At 41.2% G+C, this 17763-nt stretch overlaps 6 protein-coding genes across 12 annotated transcripts in view; 4 read left to right on the forward strand and 2 right to left on the reverse strand.

The window, feature by feature from the left end:
* The window catches only part of LOC115036120 (probable palmitoyltransferase ZDHHC14), a 38508-nt gene extending 36239 nt beyond the window's left edge, over positions 1-2269 (forward strand). Inside the window, exon 10 of one of the 4 annotated variants that reach the window (XM_029494255.1) lies at positions 299-2269. In XM_029494255.1, coding sequence (XP_029350115.1) covers positions 299-769 — 471 coding nt within the window. In that variant the 3' untranslated portion in view covers positions 770-2269. The remainder of the gene's footprint in view (positions 1-298) is intronic. The other 3 variants (XM_029494256.1, XM_029494259.1, XM_029494258.1) reach the window with 3 other exon arrangements.
* Positions 1987-8054, reverse strand: lgals8b (galectin 8b). 2 transcript variants are annotated; one of them, XM_029494269.1, is made up of 8 exons: positions 7886-8054; positions 7637-7725; positions 5018-5228; positions 4797-4916; positions 4656-4682; positions 3668-3756; positions 3385-3550; positions 1987-3217 (listed from the first exon to the last, which is right to left on the reverse strand). In XM_029494269.1, exons 1-8 carry the CDS (start codon positions 7949-7951, stop codon positions 3068-3070), a joined length of 918 nt encoding a protein of 305 aa, XP_029350129.1. In that variant the 5' UTR covers positions 7952-8054; the 3' UTR covers positions 1987-3067. The 2 variants fall into 2 exon arrangements, with proteins under 2 accessions (XP_029350129.1, XP_029350128.1); XM_029494268.1 differs by having other exon boundaries at positions 4656-4916.
* A 1067-nt stretch (positions 8055-9121) lies between these two features.
* Positions 9122-10805, forward strand: LOC115036133 (interferon alpha-inducible protein 27, mitochondrial-like). Of its 2 annotated transcripts, none has more exons than XM_029494274.1 (6): positions 9122-9260; positions 9568-9591; positions 9669-9836; positions 10091-10114; positions 10263-10424; positions 10602-10805. In XM_029494274.1, exons 1-6 carry the CDS (start codon positions 9251-9253, stop codon positions 10712-10714), a joined length of 501 nt encoding a protein of 166 aa, XP_029350134.1. In that variant the 5' UTR covers positions 9122-9250; the 3' UTR covers positions 10715-10805. The 2 variants fall into 2 exon arrangements, with proteins under 2 accessions (XP_029350134.1, XP_029350135.1); XM_029494275.1 differs by having other exon boundaries at positions 10266-10424.
* A 508-nt stretch (positions 10806-11313) lies between these two features.
* LOC115036136 (interferon alpha-inducible protein 27-like protein 2A) lies at positions 11314-12370 on the forward strand. Its single transcript, XM_029494280.1, has 4 exons — positions 11314-11505; positions 11656-11685; positions 11759-11920; positions 12081-12370. The coding sequence occupies exons 1-4, from the start codon at positions 11496-11498 to the stop codon at positions 12164-12166; spliced, it is 288 nt and encodes a 95-aa protein (XP_029350140.1). The 5' UTR covers positions 11314-11495; the 3' UTR covers positions 12167-12370.
* Positions 12371-12510: 140 nt separating this feature from the next.
* On the forward strand, positions 12511-14006 carry LOC115036137 (interferon alpha-inducible protein 27-like protein 2A). Its single transcript, XM_029494281.1, has 4 exons — positions 12511-12835; positions 12960-12983; positions 13075-13236; positions 13425-14006. The coding sequence occupies exons 1-4, from the start codon at positions 12826-12828 to the stop codon at positions 13508-13510; spliced, it is 282 nt and encodes a 93-aa protein (XP_029350141.1). The 5' UTR covers positions 12511-12825; the 3' UTR covers positions 13511-14006.
* LOC115036131 (cytosolic 5'-nucleotidase 1A-like) lies at positions 12546-17521 on the reverse strand. Of its 2 annotated transcripts, XM_029494271.1 has the most exons (6): positions 17392-17521; positions 16526-16609; positions 16162-16267; positions 15195-15323; positions 14943-15118; positions 12551-14665 (listed from the first exon to the last, which is right to left on the reverse strand). In XM_029494271.1, the coding sequence occupies exons 1-6, from the start codon at positions 17407-17409 to the stop codon at positions 14378-14380; spliced, it is 801 nt and encodes a 266-aa protein (XP_029350131.1). In that variant the 5' UTR covers positions 17410-17521; the 3' UTR covers positions 12551-14377. The 2 variants fall into 2 exon arrangements, with proteins under 2 accessions (XP_029350132.1, XP_029350131.1); XM_029494272.1 differs by lacking the exons at positions 16162-16267; positions 16526-16609; positions 17392-17521 and adding an exon at positions 15467-16110 and having other exon boundaries at positions 12546-14665.
* Positions 17522-17763: the final 242 nt, after the last annotated feature.

Below are 17763 nucleotides of genomic sequence, written 5' to 3' on the forward strand. Positions count from 1 at the left end.
GGGGCAGAAGCACGAGCTGATGCAGATTCTCTGTGTGGCACTGCACTCTAACATGGGCACTAACATCTTTTTCTCTCTTTTCTCCCTTCCATCACTGTACTCTCCTCTTTCACCTATTTTCTGCGATTCCCTGTCTCAATTATTATTTCCTCTTCTCCATCTAACTTTCAACACTGCCCTTCTCTTATTTGCTTTCTTTTTCTGTTCTCCACCTCTGGCACCTTATCTATCTCTTTGACGGCCACATCCCCTCCCATATTCTTCTTGCTCCTGCTTTCTGCTGCTCTCTCTCTCTCAGTGTGACCAAGACCAGTGCATTCAGAGCACCAAATTCGTTTTGCAGGCTGCCGCCACCCCTCTCCTCCAGCAGCAGAGCAGCGAGCCAGTCATCCTGACAACTTCCCCTGAAAATGGAGGCTCTTTACCCGGCCGCACCTCCCTCACACTGGCCGGTCCATGCACCTCACTCCCCCTTGGTCAGCCCACACCTCCATCATCCACCCCCAGCCTCAGCTGCCATGAGGTCAGTGACATGTTGCCAATTCACGGACACAGCCACACACACAACCACAGCCACCCCCTCCAGGAGCCAGTGGCCCATCACCATTTTCTCACCCCTGAGGAAGTGCCCTCACCACCAGGTATGCTCCCTTGTGGCAGCCCCCTTGGTCACAGCCACACCATGCAGGTGGGCTTTTTCAATCCAGCCAGCCAGGACTCACTACATGAGGACTCTGTCAGAGGATTGGTAAAGCTCAGCTCTGTCTGACAATGGGATATCTGTCCCCTCCTCCCACGACTTGCCCCTTGAAAACATGCATCCAATGCCTGAAACTCGAGGGTGCCACTTTTGGGCCACATTGCTCTCTCCTGATTTTGTCATTTTACAAAATGATCGCTGTGGTTTAAAATCAGCTGCTACAGACTGGAATAAAACTGAAGTGAAAACATTTGTCCCCAGCCACTATCTTGCCAAACCTCTCCACTGGAAATGGGAGAGATGGCTCCCTGTGTGGTGGAGTTTATGACAACTTGGACATACACTCTATTATTTTTATTTTTGATTTATCTTCTTCAAGGGAGACATAATTAGCTCCTGGAGACTGGACAGGCGGGTCTTTTCTTTTTTTTTTTTGGGTGGGGGGGGCAGTCCATGATATTTTTTGTCAGAAGGCTGAATCCATGTCAATGGATCATTTTTTTTATTTTTTATTTTTTTGGTAAAACAAACTTAAACCTATTTGCCTGTTGCTGATTGGACTGTGTCTCTTGCCTTTTTGATCTTGGACATTCTCAGCACTGCAATGCTTGATGTCATCATGTTGCATATCATCCTGCTTTTTCTATGTTAAAAAAATAAGAGACTGTTGTACTATAACATGGTTATTACAAGTCTTACAAATTATTATATTTCCTGTGGATGTTAATAAAACACCAACTTTTTATCAGCTATGATGTCATCAATGCTAAGGTTTAGAGGGATGGATTCATGGATGCTCAGACTTTGGCCAGTTAAGGACTGAGGCACTCGCCTTCAGATGGAGATGTACAAACTGAAAGAGAACTCAGCTTGCACTATTGCTGAGTAGTATTTGTGGATATGTTAGAAGAAATAATTGGTTGTTGGAAGAAGATAAAAAAAAAATGGCTGGAGGTTACTTTATTTGTTCAAAGTTTGCCTGTAATATGAGGGGTATTCAACTTTTAATTCTCTTACACCACCTTGTGGTTGCACATGAGTGCTACAGGTTAATGCACTCATTCATTCATCTTTCTGTTTTCAGGTTGCGGGGTAGTGCTGGAACCAATCCTAGCTCACATTGGGTGACTTTCTTATTGTGAGCCAACAGCACTAACCACTATTCCCCCATGCTGCCCCCACGTTAATGCAGCCTTGTGTAATTTTAAATCAGCCAATAAGTGTCTGGACAACCATCTAAAAGCCATGTAGACATTAAATAGTGGAATCAAAAATGATAATAGTAACACATTTATTAATTATTAAATCATTTATGATACATAAGGAATGTTTTTTATAAATATTTTACATATGACAACAGAGAAGGCAAAAAGAAAAAATGGAAAACCTCAGTAACACAAACCTTTTCTTTTCTTTGGAGCAAGAGCAGGTGAACAGTGAGACAAGAGATGGTCACATATGCAGGATTCTAGTATATGCTATAGCTTGCATAAAGATTGCAAAAACCGCATTAGGTAGATTATTTACACACCAAGTTTGAAATTGACCCTGTACTGCACTGTGCTTGAGTTCTGCTGCAGTGATGAACATGATAAATTGACTTGAATGTCAAGTTTGTGGGATGATGATACATGTTGTATATGCTCCTGAGGATTATAAAATCAAAGTAATCAAGCGTTGGGCATGTAGTAAGATATTATGTTGAAGAAAAAACTACAGAGGATTATTGACCTTACAGTATTTTTTAAACACGTCCCTCCAGTGGAGAGTATAACCACTATAAATTATGTAATAATTCTGAAAATGTTTAGAACACATTTAAATTATATATACAATCAATTATTCTTTTTTGGGCCTTGCTCCAAAAAAATGGAGCTGTTCAGTTTCATTCATTGTTTATATTTTCCGCCTGTCATTACATTGAAACAAAGACAGTAATTAAGTGCTTATTAACATCTACATACATTTCCTGTTTTAGTTATACAGCGCACTAACGGCATATCACAGCAGAGATGCACTAGAGACGGTTTAAGAAATGAACCAAGGCAAACTAACTTGTAGCTGTAAACAGTCATGGTGGCTCACAGCCTGATGCTCCAGCACAGCGAGCTCTCATGCTTCATTGCTAGAAAGATGGATCATTTAGAATGGTTGGACCTGTAAATGGTACTTGGCCATCAAAAATGCTAGACTAGCTTATGGTAACGGACGTGTGGTTGCTGTAAGATTCACTGGACCTGAAATTCAGACCCAGTGATGTTTTTAGCATCCGTCACCTGGGTCATCATGGTAAGCAAGTTTAACATTGATAACCACAACACAGCAGTGGATGAAACGCTGGTGTCTTAGTAAGTCCATACTCGAGGGTCACCACAGTTTGACATCCGTGAGCTCCAAGTCTCCCATGATCTCCAGCTGGTTGATGCTGCTCAGATCCTGCACCCGATGCCTGAACTCCAACAAGTGTGACCCATTCACTGCCAGCTTGAACTGATGGGGCTGGCAGAGGATGAGAATCTGCAAAGAAAAACAACAAAAACCTGTTGGGGAATCAACAGACCTCAGCATACAAGCATGCAGACAAACAACAAGGTTTGAGAAAGTGACAGGGAGCACACAGTGATGTCATTACAGCTGACAGCGAAACGCTTCTACAGTAAAGCGGCGATGCAGTAGGTCCCTACCTCGAAGTATTCCCCTGAAGAGAATGGAAAGAAGGGCAGCTCTCGCTCCTCCTGGCCCCAGCACTCACTCAGGTACGAGTTCCTGATGAACACACCTGACTTCATGCGGGGGTTCAAATGAAGAGCAATGTTCGCTGTCCTGCTGTTGCAGAAGTTTACTGTGAAACTGGAGGAAAGATGGAAGACAGGTAGTGTCATTCAGTCTGTTTTGAAGCCTTGAAGTTTACCTGAAAGAGGTCTAATTTATACTGCTGGTCCAGACAAGCCAGTAACAAGCATTTACCTGTGAGGATACATGCTGACCTGCCCCTTGATTGTGATGTGCTGCCCTGGGCTCAGTCCTTTCAGTATACTGCCTTTATAAGGGAGGCTCTGAAATGACAATAGCACTGCTGACACATACACATATATATTTCTGTGATCAGTTTTTTGTTTATTTTTTATTTTATTTTTTTTTTATGATTATTTACTTCGTTATTCAATTAAATAGTTTCCAGAGAAATGCCCTGTCCAAGGTAACATCTTCAGTCTAAAGCCCAATAAATATAATTCCCATCATATTTCACAAATTATGGAAACAAAGGTCTAATTTTGAATAAAACAAATAAACTTTGTCATCATTGTTCTGGCTGCATTTTTGTTGATTTTATGATATTTTGTTATTTTATTCGAAGGGGACAATACTGACTAGGTATAATGTATGTGTGATGTCAGGCTGAGGGGAGAAGCAGCCACCATACCTGGCTATTTTCAGGAAAAAAAATTTGTGTGTGTGTGTATCGCACATGGTTGTATGCATTGGCAAATGTCGAGAGAGGGGGTGTATGAGTGACATTAAATGTGTAGGAGGAAATACATGTGTTCTGTGTTCACAACAGAAGCAGCTGTTTTTATTCAGCCATTTCAAGTTACTACAAACTATTTATTTATGACAATTTTTTTAAATAAATTTTTTTCAGCAGTAGCATCATTAAAACGCAGTTATTTTACCTTAAGTTTTCCCTCCAAAATAACCTGCATGATGCCTGAAGGGTCATGTTTCTCGCCTGTCTTTGCTAGCGTTCCGAGATCTTACTCATTCACTAAGCGACTAAGGTGTCTAAAAAAAAATTAGACAGGTTTTTATGAAGCAGAGCTGTCATTTGACAGGCTGAATGCAGCCTGCTGCAGTGAAAGGTCTAGAGTGCACAAAGGAAGCATTTAGGAAGTGAGATCCAGTTTTAGCAGCATCATAAGATAGTGAGCTCATTGAAGCAAAGAGGAAAACTCACCAGGTCACCTGATTCTGAATATATTGCCTGAGAAGGAGAGAAGCTGCAATTAGAAATGAAATAATAGAACTCAAGAAGGTTAAGTCCAAATGGCTTGGGAAGTAAGAAATAAAGTAAACTAGTGGGTGGGAATGCACTTACTGAGTTTGGGATGTAGCCAATAGCATGCACCCTGACATTTCCAGAAATAGAAAACGTGTCAACCCTGTTGACCGGGATTCTGTGCTTGTACTCCAGCAGGTGAGAACCATTTACTGCCACCTATGGGTGAAGACATATTTTAGAGGATCTATATTTTCCCATCACTAAAGTTAATTTACACGTTTTCTGTTTTAGGTACATTGACACATGGGCTTGCTGACCTTAAATGCATCATCATGCACCAGAATGATGGTCTCAAAGGGAGCTCCACATTTGTAGGGCAGCTGATGGAGCGTCTCCTCTTTTCCCCAGCTCTCCTGCAGCAGAGAGTTACACACCACGCAGGGGGAGCCTTGGAAGCGAGGGCTGAAGTGGAGGGCGACGTCAGAGCGGGGCTTGGTGCTGCTGCCGCTCGACAGGTCAATCTGAAACCTACAGGAAGGGCTCACACAACCCAGCTAGATCAAACGCAGGTAAAAACCAGCCACTGTCCAGCTTTCATTTGACTTCATCTGCTAAATAACTGTACCTAGAGGCCTTGATATCATAGTCAGAGCCATAAATATTTGGACATTCATACAACTTTCAGCATTCAGCCCTGGACACCAGCCACATGGATTTGCAATGAAACAATCAAGATGTGCTTTACATGCAGACTTTCAGCTTTTTCAGTTGCTGCCCCTACCCTCTGAAACTCACTACCCAATACGTAAAGAGACTGCACTTCAAATCATTACTAAATACACCTTTTTAAATTAAAAATTAAATTAAAAATTTAAATTAATGTGTAATTAACTGTGTTGATTTTAGCTCTTCCTTTATGAGTTCAATGTTTCTTGTATTTTGTTCTTAATTTGGTTTTTTCGTGTCTAGTTTGTTTTAAATTGACTTTTGCTTTCTATCTTGAGTTTGTAGCATCTTTGAGCACCCGTAAAAGCATCCAATAAAATCTAAATCAGGTGATGGGTGCCAGAATTGCAACATATTTTATATGTGCCTTCAACCGCTTAAGGGATCAAAAGTAATATACAATTGTCTGCCCATCTGCTCCACGGCCTGGACTGTATATTATTAATGTATATTATTCTCTCATTATTTCACTTATAAGGAGCAGATAAAAATCTAGAGTTCCTTTCAAGTGCAGTACTGACATTTGGAAACAGGTGAGGTCAAACCTCAATATAAGGTCCAAAGAGTTGTCACTATCAGTGAAGCAAGCCGTCATTAGGCTGAGAAATGAAAACAAAACCATCAGAGAGAAAGCAAACAAATTAGAATTGGTACATTATTAATTGGTACACAACACACTGTTGAGCTCAGTAACATCAAAAGACCCAGAAGACTGTGGAAAAGAAGTGTGGTGGATGAAAGAAGAATCCTCTCCCTGGTCAAAAAAACCCTTCACAACAGCTGGCCAAATCAAGAGCACTCAAGACGCATCTGACTTAAAGCCAACAATTATGAGAAGACATCACCAGATTGAATAAACAAGGCGTTAACTATTGTTCAAGCCTGAAAAAAGGAAGGACACAAGAGAGTTTGCCAAAAAAACAAACAAAAAACAAAAGCCTGTGCTCTGGAACAACATCCTATAGACAGATGAGACAAGCATCAACTTGTACCAGAATGATGCGAAGAGAAGACTATGGAGAAGGGAAGAGACTGCTCAGGATCCAAAGCACATCACCTGCTCAGTGAAGCATAATGGTGGTAGTGTAATGGCGTACAGCTGCCAGCGGAACTGGTTCTCTTATATTAACCGATGATGTGACTTCGGACAAAAGCAGCAGGATGAACTTTGCTTCACAACTCATTGGACAGAGCTTCATTGCGCAGATGGACAACCGCCTGAGAGTTCTTTAAGGCAAAGACCTGGAATGTTCTGCAATGGCCAAGGCAACAACCTGAGCTGAATCCAACTCAGCACGCATTTCACTTGCTGGCGACAAAGCTGAAAAAACACGAAAAACAAGCAGGAACTGAAGACAGCTGCAGCATAGAGGCCTGACAGAGCACCACCAGGGATGAAACCCAATGTCAGGTGATGTCTATGGGCTGGACACTTCAGGCTGTCACTGACTGCTGAAGATTCGCCACCAAGTATTGAAGGTGACAGTTTCATTAATGATTATATTAGTTTGTCCAATTTCTTTTGGTGGCTTAAAAAGGTCGAGGGCATATGTAAAATGTGTTCCTGCACCGTTCGCCTGATTTGGATGTAAATGCCCACCAATTAAGGGACATCTTTATTCATTGATTTCTAATAAATATCATGGTGGTGTACAGAGCTGAAATGCTGAAAATTGTGTAAATGTCCAAATATTTATGGACCTGACTGTAAATAGTTCTAATAGTAAGAATATAGTTTTAAGTCTTATATTTTAATCTGACAGGACAAGTTTAAACCAGTCGCTATTAAAAAACAAAAATCTCATTGAGGTTAAATATTAATAATTTGGTCGCTGAAATAATTCCTGTAACACATATTAGTGATCAGATGATGCGCCACTGTAGACCAACACTGATATTGTTTCGACTTTATAATGTCAAACCTCCTTTAAAAATGCAACAATTACAAGATATTGAACAGATATGTCACCAAATACTTCCCCTACTTTCCCTATATTTTGCAGTGAATATATATTTCCTGAGAGGTCAGTAAAAGGCTTCTGTATTAGATATGGAAGATTTCTAGCTAAGAAGTCCTTGATGCTGGAGTGTTGTTGTTGTTGTTGTTGTTGTTGTGAGTGGCCACAGATCAAAATATCACTATGAAGGACTGCTGAGGATTAAAAGAGGCGTATTTTAGAGTTTGCTATGTGTTTCCTAAGACAGCTCACCTGTCAGCATCTGGAGGCACGGTGCCCTGGATGATGATGATCTCCCCGGGGTGCAGGCCTCCAGGGATGGGCCCTGTGTAGGGGGTCACCTGAGGCAGAGAGCTGACGGTGAGGCGGAGGAAACCTTCACTGAGCCTCACTCACTGAGCAGCAGACACACTTCATCAGCCGGAGCAGGGTCTGCTGATCACTGCGTGATGGCTTCAGCGGGGCTGACGGAGATCATGAGAGCAGTAATAAGCCTCTTACCGGATTGAGGACAGTGTGTTTCGCATTCGCCACCGACATCGGGCTTCTTGTGTCACACTCCAGCATGCAGCTGGAGAACCGCAGGGTGTGTGTCGGGGGGGCCGGCTGGTGCCTCTCCTGCTCTACACGGGGACGATGGCAGCGGGCATCCCCTCTCCATCAGAGGCTAACTCCCCAGCTCTGCGCATGTGCGAACTGTCCCACGTGATCCGGCCAGACGCAGAAGAACGACGTGAGTTTCGTCACCTCCCACACTTCACATGTTTGGTTCAAGTCGGCCCTACATTTAGCATTTAGAAGAAAAAGGTGTGCGCTGAGCAGCATTGGACGTCGGTCAGAAACTGTAGCATTTATCACCTGGTTGTCTTTAACCAAAGTGAGTTAAAGATCTGATCCTGCTGTCAGATTCCTTAAGAAACTGGTTAAGTCCTTAAAAACTGAGTTTTTGACTAAGAAAGGCCAGTTTAGCACATCCGTCATCAATAGTCCAGTAACAAATTTAGGGTCAATTCAAGGGTGCAAGAATTTCCATAAATGAATCCATTCATTATTGATTATTGATTTTCTGTATCAGAGGCCTAAATTGAAGGAGTGGCTCTATCTCCATGCCATCAAATACTTTTGTTTCTCCCTTATCAGAACAAGATACAGTCAGTGTTTATGCTGCTCTGGGCAGCCTCAGCCAACTTTATTTATAAAGTGTCAATTCATGTCATCTGAAGGCAAATAGAACGGCAAATCCTCCTATTATTATATTACTGACAGGGACAAGACGGAAATAGAGAGAGAGAGCATCTTAGCCTACTTTTCCATATTTTTATTTCATATTTATCTCAAGTTCAGTATTGGTTCTTGGTGACGGGGTATGTGGAATATGTTAATCATTTGGTTACAGGGAAGAGTGTGGAGCAGTGAGAAAAGAAAAAATATCTCCCTGTATCATGTTAGTCCAGTTCCCACCATCCTGACTCCTCCCTCTTCATTGATTTCTGTATTTTGGAAATATTGCAGTCTAAGTCGAAGATGGACTTTGAGCTAAGTCTTCAACTCGTCATCTTGGCAGCATCCATGAATAGTTATTTCCATAACATACGCATGTAAACCTGCATTTGGTTATATAGTATATATAAAATGACACTTTGGTAATTTAGGCTTTAAGAAATGATCTAAACGTGAATGGGAGGATGTCTGTGCCCACTCAACACTCTAGGTGGCAGTAATGCACGTAAACGCTGTTGCTTTTCCGCATTAAAAACAGAAAGAAGGAGACTCTGCACTTGATCTGGATCCGGATCCTGATTTGATCTGAACTGGGACGCAGGTGTCAGAGTCTCTGCTCAGTCTGTCGGACATCAGACATCAGACATGGGCCTGAGTGAGTATCGCTGTCTGTCGCTCTCTCAGAATTCCGCTTTCCGCGAGGCCTCAAATTTCTCCGATCGATCCAACTCAATCTGACGGACATCCGGGTTCGCAGTTCCATCGCTGATCTCTTTATATATTTTTTTAGGGTATTATTACTTTACCTTTTATATCCGTAATGTGTCTTATAGAAAGGTAAAATCTAATAAATAATAAATAATAAAATGCAGTAATGGTAGTTTCTGTAGAAAATGTCTGGAATTCATCCAGATGAGCAGGAAAGTTAATTTCTGTTTTTATCTTGTGTTTCTTGGGGACAGTTTCTCCGATTGAGTCAGGAACAGGTAAGAGTTTGGAAAACCTTTCATGCTATTATAAATTCATTGTGTTGTCAAATAATTTTTAACACACTTTATCATAGAGAAGGCACCAGCCATAAAACTGGAGGAAGAAGAAGAAGAAGAAGAAGAAGATGATGATGGTGGTGGTGGTGATGGTGATGGGGTCCACATTGAATTGAAAAAAAAAAAAGATGGAGGGAAAAATAAAGTGAAAGGATCTTTATCTACCAGCTCAAAAGTCCTTATAGGTAAGTCTTTTTATAATGCAGCCAGTTCATTAATGTTTGTTCTTTGCCAAAGTTTTCATAAAATCTTTGAAGTAGGAAACCATTCTGCTGAGAAGGGTTTCACTCCTAGTCTAGTTTCAGATTCATAAGAACTGGGTAAAAAAAATCTGTGTCACTGTGTCTGACCAAACCACTCAATTTAAGCAGCAAATGTCTTAAATGTATCCATCTATGAGTGGTAAGTTTTAATTAACTGTTTTCATTTTGTGTTCAAGGGGCCGCCACCATTGTGGGAGGAGGTAAGACTTCAGTAAAAATGTGGGGAATCATTTATATTTACTCTCTAATGATTTTTAAAGGAAATGTAGCTAGCTTACTTATTTTACACATGATCTGATTAATCACTACGTTGCCAGTAGACACAAAGGTTCCTACGCTGTGTTGCAGCAGGTACTGTGGCTCTGGTCCCTGTCCTTCTGGGGGCCGCAGGTTTCACCACAGCTGGAATAGCAGCAGGCTCCCTTGGTGCCAAAATGATGTCGGCTGCTGCAGTTGCTAATGGAGGTGGAGTGGCAGCAGGAAGCATCGTGGCTTTTTTGCAGTCAGCAGGTATTATAAAAATGTTTATAAATTATAAAAATTTTAGTGCTCTTTTGGGCTTGAAGTCAGTTTTTTTTTTTTTTTTCCTCCAGCTCATTTTTACCTTGGTATCTTTTTTGTACAAAAAAAAAAAAAAAAAACAACTACTGATGTCTTTTGAATGAATGTGTGTGTATCTCATTGTAGGTGCAGCAGGTCTGTCAGGAATTGCCACAGCAGGTGTGGCCACCACTGGAGGAATGGTGGGATTTATCAGCAGCTATTTTGGGGTGAAAGCACACAACAAAAAAAAAGAATAACAGGAGCCAAGTCAATCCTTCATTTACCAAATACCATTCTCATGATGATGATTTGAGATATTAAATATGAAATAAATCTGTATAAAGTGTGGAAAATGCTGATTCATTGTGTTGTCTGGAAATGTTTCCAACCAGAGATGAAGTCAGTGAGTAAACTTGAGTCAGCAGTATGAGTGAGCTTTGCATGCGTGCAAGTTACAAATCCATCGGCAATCTGAAAATTACAAACAGGTTTATAACAAAGTAGGTTTCAAGATGCCAGGAATTTGCCTCAATGTCAAGCAGTCACAAATACACTTAGTGGGAATAACATTTTTACTGAAGTCTATATTCGATTTTTTTTAAAGCAACTTTTTCATTGAAAACTAAAACAAAGGCCAAAAAAATCGAAACAATGAGCTTAAAGATGGCAAAATTCAGTAGAGCAGAGTGACTTCTATCTGTCATAATGCCAAAATAATTTGAATTTGAGAAGGCAACGAGAAAGATCATTGACTATTCAGGCAACAAAGTGGACTTCTTTGTTTTTGTTCCTTTGGGGACATCATAAAGGGACTTGGAGCTGAAGTGTTCTTGCTACATTACCTCCTCTGTAGCAGGAAATCCCCCCTCCAGTCCGGACTTCAGCACTGCAGCGTTGGCCACGAGAAGATCGAAGTTTTCTGTCTTGTTTATGGAAGTGAGGAGGGCAGAAATGCTCTGTGGCGCCCTCTGCTGATTGGACCATAAAAGCGTTTCGTTTCAGAGGAAACCGAGCAGATCCACCCAAAAGCTCAACAGCATGGGACTGCGTGAGTACACCTCCCTTACCCAAAGGAGTTATTTATCTATTTATGCATTTATTTCTTTATTCAAACCGCTAATGTTTGATTTTTATTATTGCAGCTAATACCTTCAATACTGGCAGCTGAGTTGTTGATTTGATGTCTGTTTTGTTTCAGTAACCATCGCGGCTGTGGCTGCTGGCGCAGGTACAGTAGAATAACTATGATTCAGCATTTTCACATTAAAGAATCACTAACATCCAGCCTTCTTGTCTGTCAGGCGGAGCAGTGATCTCCGCTCCCATCGTTCTGGGGGCCATAGGGTTCACTTCTGCTGGAATAGCAGCGGGGTCCTATGCTGCAGGCATGATGTCTACTGCTGCAATCGCCAACGGAGGTGGAGTGGCAGCAGGGAGTGTGGTGGCAGTTTTGCAGTCAGCAGGTAAAGAATATAACTGCATCAGAAACATAATCTTTTGGTCTGAGCCACCTGGAAGCTGTTGGAATCTGTTAGGTCACATCATGTCACACTGAGTCTTGTCTGAGAAAGTCCCTCCTGGTGCTGAGCTGGGCAGTCTTTAACGTTTGTTGTCTGGCTGTAGGAATGGCTGGTCTGTCAACAGCTACCACTGCTGCCCTGGCCAGTGCTGGAGGAACGGCAGGAGGACTGCTGGCTCTGCTCATCTGAGATCAAGCAGGAAGTCACAGATGAACACAATAGAAGAAAGAATATATCCACTTTAACAATAATGGATAGGAGGAGATGATTTACTGAAGGGGAACTTTAGGGGTCTTGAGATAATCACTTGTTTTTTGTCTCTACAAAACAAATTTATATCATGAGGGTTTTTGAAGTAATGAGAAATGGGAAATAAAAAGCTTTGAAAAAGTTTATTTTTCTGTCAGTGGTGTTTTTAAGTAAGATATCTCTCTTTCTGTAAACTGTAAAAATAAGAGCACCTATTACCTCATTCAGTCCTCCATATGCCACAAAGGTCAGGCTGAATTGAATCCCAGCTGACAAAAACAGGGCAGGGCACAGTTATAAACAAAACCAGCTATTTCCGGGCCACAAACAGCTGCACGTCTTTGGGGAGAGCAGCTTATCTCCACCCAACAGAGCCCCCAACAGAGCCCCAGCAGAGGCTTTCATTATCATTAGGGCCAAAAAAACTCTTTTTTTTCTCCTCTTGTGACTCTGTCGCCCTCTTTTGTTCACTTTGTAGTAAAGTTTTGTTTCTCGTGAAACGAAACATAGCAATCAGGAAACAACCGGTCATGGACAGTATATAAACTGTAAGCATCAAGCATCAGCAGAAGTCAAAGGGGAGAACAGAGCAGAGCAAGATGGATCCTGGTAAGTACCAGTCTACAACAACCTCACATTTATTTGAAGAATAAAACTATCCCATCATGTAGTGCAAAATTAAACTCAGCAGCAAGTGATGTAATCGTCCGTTCTTCTTTTCTTCTGGTTGCAGGGACCGGTGCAGTTGTAGGAGCAGGTAAGACACCCTGTGTTTTGTCTTATTTTTTTTCATTTTGAAATGCTTTTTGAAAGTCACCCATCTCCGCTGTGCTCCACACCGTCTGCAGCGTGTGCAGTGGCTGCTGCGCCCTTCGTCCTGGGGGCCGCAGGTTTCACCGCAGCTGGAATAGCAGCAGGCTCCCTTGGTGCCAAGATGATGTCGGCTGCTGCGGTTGCTAATGGAGGTGGAGTGGCCGCAGGAAGCATCGTGGCTGCCCTGCAGTCAGCAGGTAAACACCCCAAGTGTATATTTCATTTTGATTTCAACTATATATTTAGATAAGTAAGAGATTTAACTCAATTCAGTTTTTAGGTTCAGTAATGGCACTGCTGTACCTTCAGGGACAATTGTTTCATTTTGGGGTTTAATAACTTGGGAACATGAACAGATGAAGGAATGTGTGTCATTCCACTGCAGGTGCAGCTGGCTTATCAGGAGCTGCCACTGGAGCAGTGGCAGGAGCCGGAGCAGCAGTGGGATGGCTGGCCAGCTTCTTCCACTGAGAGTTTTTACAGACTCATGTGCTCTGTTGTATTAGCTGAATAAATGTTACTGAGCAGAGCACGCAGAATATTTTGCTTGTTTGTGATTATCTTAAGACTGAAAGAATGTGAAATCATTGATGGTGAAACTTTAAGACCAGAGGACCAACCAAACTGAAATATTTTTTTAAGAATTAAATTTTTTTTTTAGGTTAGGCATTCATCTGTCTGACCTTAGGGGATCAGAGATAAACAAAAGTTTGTTCTGACTATCTTTTTGAACTGCTCATCCTGGTGCTTCGTTGTGCCCTGTAGATGCCATATGTGGGTGGAGAAAAATTAACCAGGGATGTGATTATAAGGTCAGCACCAAAACCCGAGGCGATGAGATTACGTTTACACAATATACAGCTGACAGCATTTCGTTAAAGTTAAAGAAAAGTTTGCAGTGGCTTGAGTCACATGCTTATTCACATTTTATCAGCGTCCAAATTTTCATTACATTGATTTCACAACAGTTCACAGTGTATTATTGAAATCAAACAAACTCACTGAGCAGTACAAGCACAACACATGAGAATTAACAAGAAAAGGCCACCACCATTACTGTACCATGAGACAGCTTTCGGGATATTATACTAAAGAAATGCCCCGAGCTTTTTAGCATACAGCAAAATTTTGTGGAAATTCATTTTGCAATCAGTTTTAGTTAACTTCAATTTGGTACATTAAGTGCGCATATAAGAGAAATGGAACATAATTAAAAGCACCCTCATACTAGATTGGCAAAAGAAGTCAATGCAAAGAGAAGAGAAGAAACCCTAAATTTAAAAACCAAACCAACTGAGTTTTCCTTTAAAGTGTGACTTTATCGTGTGACCGTATGACTCAGTATTTAACATGACATGCTACCACACCCTCCTTCAATGCGCCTTGAACATGTGATATAGAATCATCAATATAGATGTGGGGTTGGATCATTTTAAGCACAGGGGGTTTGGGAGCCCCTTCCAAAAAGTAAGCCTGATCAATCTCCAGACCCCACGTCTTCAGGGTGTTCAGGGCCCTGTACCCTGCATTTCCAGCATTCCGAGCTGTCACCAGGTAGGTCATGATAATCTTATCACATTTCTTCTGCAGCTTTATTAAAGCCGCCAGGAAATTCTTAAATGGTCCCTGTGTGGAGAGAAGGGAGAATATAAAGCAGTATAACAGGAGTCTATGCAGCAAATATCTGGCAATGCAGCTTAGCTTTAAATGGGTTTAAACTATTTTGAGACGAATTCCACCCTTTCATTGTAATACAATATCTTGTCTGCCAAGTTTATATTTAAACTGGCTTAATCATAGATTAGGTTCTTCTTAATATAGTTATTTAACATTTTCTGTTATAAAACATTTTGAAACAATGCATTTATGAGTATAAACAGAAACAGTGAAAATATTCACTTACATCAGGTAATGGTTCATTGACCTTTTCTCTCTCGTGGTCCAGAAATCCCTGTAGTCCTCTTTTCTTCAAAGACTGATGAGAGAAGAGAACTCCATCACCATCAAAAACAACACGCAGCGGGGTCTCTGTGAGATCCATGATGTTCTTTGGATTGTACATGACAGCAGCTGCTATACCTGAAGCAGGGAATACACAGAGTCATGTTCATCTGCAGTTCACTTGAGTGTAGATAGCTACTCTCCTTACACGTACCCAGCTCCATGGCTTCTTGAAGCTGTGACCCTGGTGGAGCAGACAGGTACAGGTGGGTGTTCTTTCTCTGTAATTCACCCAGTCTCTGGTCTTCACTCACAGCCAAAGGAGTGATTAGATCTTCCAAGTCTACAAACAAGAAAAAAGTTTTCAAACTCACTGAGCAACCATATAAAAAAATACTTCAACAGCAGACTGGCCTGTTTCAGGCTAATACTGTTCTTCATTATGATATGCAAATATTATTGTACATATGGAACCTTGTCCTTTACCCAAAGATATGACATGTTCAGCAGCAGCAATCAGGTGCCATAGTATCCCCATCCCCCATGGCTGCGACAGCTATGTGGACATCAGGAAATATTTTGGCAGGAGCAAGAATAGGGAAGCATTGACAGCACGGTGGCAGAGTGGTTAGAGCTATTGCCCCACAACCTTCGGTTCCTGGGGCTGGGGTCTGTCTGAGCCTGTCCAGGGTCACCCAGCCGTGGCCCAACAGATAGGCAGTAGAAGATGAGTGAGTGAAACAAACCAGTTTCCAGGGTTTATACACTGTCAGCTGTTAGTTTCAGTTTCGTTTGTGACTGTTGCAGCTGTTTTTCTTGACATTGTCGACTGATGTTCTTGTGGCAACTCTAGCCAACATGGTTGCTTAGTCCACACTTTAATGTTGGCTGCTGTATTGATTACAGAATACATGTACACTTATTTCTTAAGTTATTTTGACCATTTATGTCTTTATCAGTTGAGAGGATATGTGGAGAGTGACAGGAAAAGGGAAATGATATTTGGCAAAGAAAATGAGACTGTTACGCGCCTAGCATGCCCTAAACAGGCTCGCAGGTCACCTACAAATATAAAAACTCCTTTAGTGACCATTTAGATAAATGGGTGTCTTATCAATCTGATTTACCTGAATGCATGACAAAGGGGCTGACAAAATAGTTTTGGCTTATCAGTTACTCACTGTATTCTTGGATCATTTCGACTGCGTTGCCATCGAGGAGGACCTTAAAGAGCTCCTCACTCTCAGGGTAAAGCTCTCTGAGTCGAACATTCACTGCCTTCAGAGCCTCAAAACAGCAACATCCATTACATTAAAATGTATTTGGCCGTGTGTGCATTTACAAATACATGTCTTTGTGTATCTCTTGTTCTCTGGTTCACAATGTGTGAGTGTGTGTGTTGCTGTATATCTTCAACTCTCAGATATAATGAATAACACACATTACTAAATCTCTCCTACCTACTTTGATATTGGGACAGGGTATATTATTGGCATGTGTGAATAGTGCATTTAGAAGGATGCTGCTCGGTTTCTCGTATCTGACCATGACAAAGGAGAATGCAGGTCCGCAGTTCAGTTCGCTGTCGAAGAGGATTTTTGATGACATCGCAACGACGATGGGCATCTCCTGGTACAGCATGATAAGAAATATTTGAGATTTTAGCAATAATACACTTTTAAGTGACAAATTTAACCATTATTTGTAATAACACTTTCACTCATTATGTTTTTTAAGGGCATAGCAGTTAGCGCTGTTGCCCCACAACAAGAAGGTCACAAGCTCAGTTCCCAGGCCTGGGTCCTTTCTGTATGGAGTTTGCGTGTTCTTGTGTGTGTGTATTTATTTATCTGTTTATGTATTTGCTTATTTATTTTTACTCTGGTCAAATCACCTAATTGACAAAGATTAAATTGACTTCGAACAACTCACTGTCATAACATGCCATAGATAAATCTTGAACCTCCAGTGATTTACAAAAAGGATGACAAAAAGGAGTGTTGTGTATTGTGGTGAATGTTCAGAGGTTGGAATTAATGATATCTCTGCAAGCTCTTTAACTGGTCTAGAAACTTCTGTCCAGAGATATTATTGTTTAAGTTGAATAATACTTGTATACTTATATAGCTTTATATAAATTATACGTATTATCTGGGTGAAAGTAACAAAACAGAATATTAAAATCCATGTACATTTTTTATACGTGGTGTCCATGGAGTAGTAAAAGATTTACATTAAATCACCAGTTACATCAAAGTACATAAATTAGAAGCAGATGCCTTCTCTTGACTTTGGATCTTTATATTATATTACCTGACTCAGGCTGGTAATCCAAAGTTACAGATTAGCTATTGAAGTCTTGTTGCGATTGCCATTATTATCGATAAAAAAAAATGACCAGTGCACCTCACCTGTTCTGACAGACTCATTGTAGGGTTTTCTTCACTGTTGCTCCTTCTTAATCAAGAGAACTGATCCTTTTTACAACTCCTCTCAGTTGTGACTCCCAAGTGCATCCCACTGTTTCATGATGGCTCATTTGTACTCTCCCCATCTTCTTCTCTTCTGCGTTGGCTCTTATAGTGGTCAGACCAGTTCACCCTGTATATGAGGAATGAATGAGCAAGTGATGACTTTGATTCTAGTTATGATCCCATTGTTGTTTCCACTCACCTGTCTCTTCTGCCTCCACTGCCACACAACGCCCAATTTGCTGCTCTTGTGTTACACAACTCAACCACATTTCCCTGTTAGCTTTCAATATTAGCCACTGATTAAATTGT

The sequence above is a fragment of the Echeneis naucrates genome, chromosome 22, assembly GCF_900963305.1.
Source record: "Echeneis naucrates chromosome 22, fEcheNa1.1, whole genome shotgun sequence".
Lineage (NCBI taxonomy): Eukaryota > Metazoa > Chordata > Actinopteri > Carangiformes > Echeneidae > Echeneis > Echeneis naucrates.

Excerpts from the sequence above, each read along its gene's own strand:
- LOC115036133 (XM_029494274.1), top strand. Across the intron at positions 9,592-9,668 it reads TCCGATTGAGTCAGGAACAG|AGAAGGCACCAGCCATAAAA; the intron begins GTAAGAGTTTGG and ends ACTTTATCATAG. Across the intron at positions 10,425-10,601 it reads GGCTTTTTTGCAGTCAGCAG|GTGCAGCAGGTCTGTCAGGA; the intron begins GTATTATAAAAA and ends ATCTCATTGTAG.
- lgals8b (XM_029494268.1), bottom strand. The coding sequence starts at position 7,951 with ATGCTGGAGTGTGACACAAGAAGCCCGATGTCGGTGGCGAATGCGAAA. Across the intron at positions 5,229-7,636 it reads GTGCCTCCAGATGCTGACAG|GTTTCAGATTGACCTGTCGA; the intron begins GTGAGCTGTCTT and ends CCCTTCCTGTAG. Across the intron at positions 3,218-3,384 it reads CTTCAGGGGAATACTTCGAG|ATTCTCATCCTCTGCCAGCC; the intron begins GTAGGGACCTAC and ends TTTTCTTTGCAG.
- LOC115036137 (XM_029494281.1), top strand. Across the intron at positions 12,984-13,074 it reads CGGTGCAGTTGTAGGAGCAG|CGTGTGCAGTGGCTGCTGCG; the intron begins GTAAGACACCCT and ends CACCGTCTGCAG. Across the intron at positions 13,237-13,424 it reads GGCTGCCCTGCAGTCAGCAG|GTGCAGCTGGCTTATCAGGA; the intron begins GTAAACACCCCA and ends ATTCCACTGCAG.
- LOC115036136 (XM_029494280.1), top strand. Across the intron at positions 11,686-11,758 it reads GGCTGTGGCTGCTGGCGCAG|GCGGAGCAGTGATCTCCGCT; the intron begins GTACAGTAGAAT and ends CTTGTCTGTCAG. Across the intron at positions 11,921-12,080 it reads GGCAGTTTTGCAGTCAGCAG|GAATGGCTGGTCTGTCAACA; the intron begins GTAAAGAATATA and ends GTCTGGCTGTAG.
- LOC115036131 (XM_029494271.1), bottom strand. Across the intron at positions 15,324-16,161 it reads CGAAATGATCCAAGAATACA|ACTTGGAAGATCTAATCACT; the intron begins GTGAGTAACTGA and ends TCTTGTTTGTAG. Across the intron at positions 14,666-14,942 it reads TCAATGAACCATTACCTGAT|GGACCATTTAAGAATTTCCT; the intron begins GTAAGTGAATAT and ends CTCTCCACACAG.